Here is a 5,173-nt window from a genome sequence, read left to right as displayed (position 1 = left end):
TGTGTGTGTGTGTGTGTGTGTGTGTGTGTGTGTGTGTGTGTGTGTGTGTGTGTGTGTGTGTGTGTGTGTGTGTGTGTGTGTGTGTGTGTGTGTGTGTGTGTGTGTGTGACGGGGGTGTAAGACGGGAGGAAAAAAAACACACACACACACACATTCGCCAATGCATCATCTGACTCATTGCAGCATGTGCATGGCAAAAGTGGTACTCTCAACCATGCCACAGCCACAAAACCGGTTCGAAGAGCACCTTTGTAGCAGGAGCGAAGTGGCTGCTTGGCGCCAAGGGTCGACTCCAGCTGACGCGAGAGCTCGGCTGTATCGATGCGAAGCGCAGACACGCGTGCGGATTGGGAGGACAGCGTGCGAAGGTCGTGGCGGCCCTGATGTGGTGCAAGGCGCGGGGAAGAGTGCAATGGGCAGTGGTGAAGGTGGGATAGACACATCACATGCGTGCGTGTGTGTGTGGGTGAGTGGGTGCGTCTGCGAGCTGTCAACCTTGCACTGCAACCTAGGTAGAATTGGACACCACTGCGATTGTGTTAGCGTGCCACGCACCTTGTCCAGCAGCATGGAGAGAAATGCATCTGCTGTGTTGGATTTCACTTGTGGCGCATCAAAGTCGCCGCCAGGGAATTGCAACAGCAGCACCTGCTCATGGGCGCCACAAACAAACAAACGGTGTCAGGGACGGGGAGCAAGACCACGAATCCTTTCTCCCTCCACTTCAGCACACACAAACGCGCCACATGTTCCCTTTCTCGCCCCTGAACTAACACACGCAAGCACACGTGCGCACCTCCAAGCTCTGGGCTCCCTTTGTCATGAGCAGTTTCCCCGACGCATCGCGTGCGTAACGCGTGACGAAGCAGTGAAATGTGGGATTTGGTCCCCAGCGTTTCAAAACGCCGCGGCCAGCAATGCCTGTCCGTCCGCACGGGTTTCTTTGACGAGGGTAGATCCAAACCAATCAAGCAGCACGTAAGTGAGTGAGTGTGCGTTGCAAACCCCTCTCTGTATGTCCCTTTCCCTCCTCCCCTCCTCCTGTCTCACAAGTCCTGGCTCTCCTCCTTGCCTCTCGTGCCTCCTTTTCCATCGTGCGAGCGCAACTCACAGCGGGCGGTTGTTGAAGACGACATATGTTCCGGCGACACTTCGTCGATCAACGCCGTCCTCCGCTGCAATGCCGCTCGCATTGAACCTGAAAACACACACACACACACACGGGGTACGGGGGTGCACTGTGAGATACCAGTGTGCACACAAACACACAACCACAAACACAAACACAAACACACAAACACACAAACACACAAACACACAAACACAAACACACAAACACACAAACACACAATTCAAACACCAGGCATACCCAACACAACGTCACACAAACATGGAGCGCTAGAACTGGAGATGATTGCAAGCTCAAAAGTGAAACAACTCATTTTGAAATGATTTCCAACCTGATGGAAGATGGGTCCTGCGGATCCGCGTCCCCAGCTGAAAGGACAGCTGTTGCCGTGTAGTCGGCAGGCTGGTATGACACATCGTTTTCCAGCCAGCTTCGCTGCAACACGGCACCTTTGATCACACCGGGCACGTTTGCATACAGTGACCGCTGTGATGCGTGACCCGTGCTGGTGTCCGGCGTCGGCGATGTATGTGTGTTGTCAGCGTTGCTCCTCCCGGCGCGAAGGTGGTCGCCACCATCATCACTGTCACCATCATCACCACCATCATCACCGTCGTCGTGAATGTCTGCGAACCCCCTGTATTCGTCGGTGCTGTCTCCGCGTGTGATGCTTGCACGCGCCCTCGTTTCACGCGTCGTACTCCTGCCGATGGTCATGGTGGTGGCAGTGGTGGTGGTGTTGGTACTGCTGCTCATGCTGTTGTTGGCGACAATGGTGATGTACGCATCCTCTGCCTCTCGTGCCACCACATCAACGGTTGGAGAAAAGGAGCGAGGTGGCGGTGGGGTGCTGGTCCTGTGGCGCTGGTCCCTGCGCAACCCACGCCCCTCATGCCGTTGCTGCTGGCTGTCATGATGGTGTCTCTCACCACCATCGCCACCATCGCCACCACTGTTGCCACTGGTGTTGCCAGGCACCTTGTCGTGTGTCGGAGACACGACAACGGGCGTGATGGTGGAGAATGATCGCCCACTGCCTGCGCGCTGCGGGAGTGGAGAGCCGCAATATGGGTTATTGCGGTGCTGCACGGGGGGATTTCGTGGCGAGCGAACAACTGGGCTTAAGCGACCAGCCGTGTCCACAACCGTCACCGCCCGCGCCCACTGAGCGATTGAGTGGTCGGTTAATGGTGATGAGAAGGGAGTGAGCAGGGAGGAAAGGATGGGCAACTGATGACACGGTAAGCACGCGCACATCCTCACACACACACACACGCGCACACACATCCTCACACACACACACACACACACACACACACACACACACACACACACACACACACACACACACACACACACACACGCACACACACACACACCCCACCCCCCTACATACACACACCCAAACTCACCCTGACGCGTTTCGCCTTTGCAGGAACCGGGCTTGAGGGCGGCTTGATGCTGCTGCGGCCTGGCTTGTCTGCGGATGCACGGAAATGAAGAGTGAGTGGTGACAATGGTAGCAATGGTGATGGCAATACGGTGAGTAAAGACTTGGAAAGAACGAGCTCAAGGGGTGGGATGGCGTGAGACCAACAAGAGTACAGAGGACACACACACACACACACACACACACACACACACACACACATACACACACACACACACCGCAACACAATGCACAAAAATCTCAGCCACAGCCACGCTGCCACTCTCGTCACAAGTTGTTGACGCCACGCATCGTGCATGCCGGCTGTCGTACGTCTGAGGAGGAGGCCAGGATCACTCCACGTGCGACCATCGCGCCGCTGGCTTGCTTGGAGACGGTGGGGGTGGGGTGGATGTTGGCTGTGACGATGGTGGTGGTGGTGGCTGTGGCGGTGGTGGACGGGCGATTGTCGATGATCAGGCTTGCGAGATGACAGTGGGGATGATGGTGGGGATGATGCGAGCAAGGACAGCGACTGTGCACGGCGAATGTGAATGCTATCGTGCAACCTCCTGCGCCCAAGTGTCGGTGAGTCTACGGAGACGCGTTCAGAGACGGCCCGCTGCGCCAAATGCGTTTGAGGCTGACTGCCCACTCGCGTCGGTAGCGGTGAGCCCCTGTATCGCGACTGATGCTGCCGTTGCTGCTGTTGTGGAGGCGGTGAGTGCTGTTGTTGCTGTTGTGGAGGCGGTGAGTGCTGTTGTTGCTGTTGTGGAGGTGGTGAGTGCTGTTGTTGCCACAATGTAGACGACGGTGGCGACGGGGAAAGTGCGCTGCCACCCACGTCGTGACTCATCTGGAAACGCGTCAGAACAACGCCTTCGCTGGGCTGCGGCTGTTGTTGTTGGTGGTGCTGGTGGTGGTGGTGGTGCTGGTGGTGGTGGTGGTGGTGGTGGTGGTGGCGACGACCCAGTCTTGAAATGTCCGTGTCACTGGACGACAGGCCCGGAATGGGATCGCGGAGGGCGAAACGTCCATGCAACGTGGACGCGCTGACGTCATACGATGCATGCGACGATGACGATGCAAGACCTTCATCATAATCCTCATCATCATCACCCTCATCATCATCATCGTCGTTGTCGTTGTTGTTGTCATCATTATCGCCATTGTCACCGCCGTAGCCACGCTTGTACGTGCTGTCGTCAGCACCAACGCTGCCATTGTAGTTGTAGGTGGACGCTGCGTGTTGGTCTTGGGTGCCGTGTTGCCTCAACGCAGCGCTGTTGTCCTCCGTTGTGGATTCAGACAGTAACGCCTCGTCCCCAAACCCAAACGACGAGCTGTGTGTGTGTGTGTGTGTGTGTGTGTGTGTGTGTGCATGTGTGTGTGCATGTGCGTGTGTGTGCGTGTGTGTGTGTGTGTGTGTGTGTGTGCGTGTGTGCGTGTGTGCGTGTGTGCGTGTGTGCGTGTGTGTGCGTGTGTGCGTGTGTAAGGTACGCGGTTCACACGCCATAAACCAGTAAAGCAAACATATAACACGCGCTCACTGCTTCCTCAGATGACCAAACCACGACAGGACAACAACCGTACTTCTTCGAGTGCTTCGCCGCTGGCCCCAATTCCTCAAGCAGCGCTCGGAACTGGGATGTGTCGCCCTCGACAACACCGGCCAGGTGGTCGTCGTTGCTGTTGCTGTGCAGTGCTGCATCTGCAATTCGCGCGTCGTTCTCTGCACGCACACGCGCCATCAGATCCTCCTGCGATGACAGCATTGGGGGGGATGGTGGTGGTGGTGGTGATGATATGAGTGTAAACATGGGATTAGCAAGGTGGTGTGTTGATGGGACCAAACATGGTGTGGAGTTAAAATCGCGGGAACGACATGTGCAACCAAACACACAAGCAGCACACATCAACACAAGCAGCAATACAGCACACACAGTAAAGTCCCTCACACACACACACATGCACACACAGACAAACACACACACACACACATCCACGCACACACAGACACACACACCTCGTAATCGTCTGTCTTTGCCGCCTTCGAGGCGAGAGATTGGAACACCGTCTCCCGCTTTGCGTTCTTTGAGCGAATGGCGATGGCACGGAGTTGAATATCACGCGCCTGCTTACTGATGCCCTCTTTCGTCGTGTCTGCATACTCCTGCACAACCACCTGCTGAAACGGGTCATCGTGTGTACGATCACCACTGTGGTGCGTTGTCTTCGGCTCCTCAATATACCGCCCAATCGTGCCCCGCACATCACGCCGCTTCCCGTGCGTCGTGCGCGACGGGTCTGGCGACGACGGTGATGGTGTCAGTGCTGATGATAATGATGATGCTGGTGGTACTGGTGGCGCTGGTGGTGTGGGTGTCGCTGCTTCCGTGTCGCTGTGCGCGTGTTCATGTGCCGATGGCGGTGGCGACATCATGGACGACGGGTGGCGGGACTGTGCCAGCGCTGGATGAGGTGTTTTAACCATGCAGAGGAGGTTGGTAAATGGGGCAAGTGTGAACACCCGTGTGTGTTGTGTGCGTGTGTGTGTTGTGTGTGTGTGTGTGTGTGTGTGTGTGTGTGTGTGTGTGTGTGTGTGTGTGTGTACG

General features: G+C 56.4%; 1 protein-coding gene across 1 annotated transcript; it reads right to left on the bottom strand.

Moving 5' to 3' along the window:
* Nucleotides 1–247: 247 nt before the first annotated feature.
* On the bottom strand, nt 248–4,998 carry PTSG_11463 (uncharacterized protein; the record flags this gene model as incomplete). The annotated part of the gene is made up of 9 exons (XM_004987461.1): nt 248–380; nt 556–648; nt 797–941; nt 1,112–1,198; nt 1,461–2,293; nt 2,542–2,609; nt 3,528–3,901; nt 4,152–4,318; nt 4,585–4,998. Coding segments are annotated over 9 exons (2,314 nt in total), but the record flags the coding sequence as incomplete, so codon positions are not given.
* Nucleotides 4,999–5,173: the final 175 nt, after the last annotated feature.

The sequence above is a fragment of the Salpingoeca rosetta genome, assembly GCF_000188695.1.
Source record: "Salpingoeca rosetta unplaced genomic scaffold supercont1.94, whole genome shotgun sequence".
NCBI classification, from domain to species: Eukaryota; class Choanoflagellata; order Craspedida; family Salpingoecidae; genus Salpingoeca; species Salpingoeca rosetta.
The sequence above is the reverse complement of the archived record's forward strand: the minus strand, read 5'-3'. Positions and strand labels throughout refer to the sequence as shown.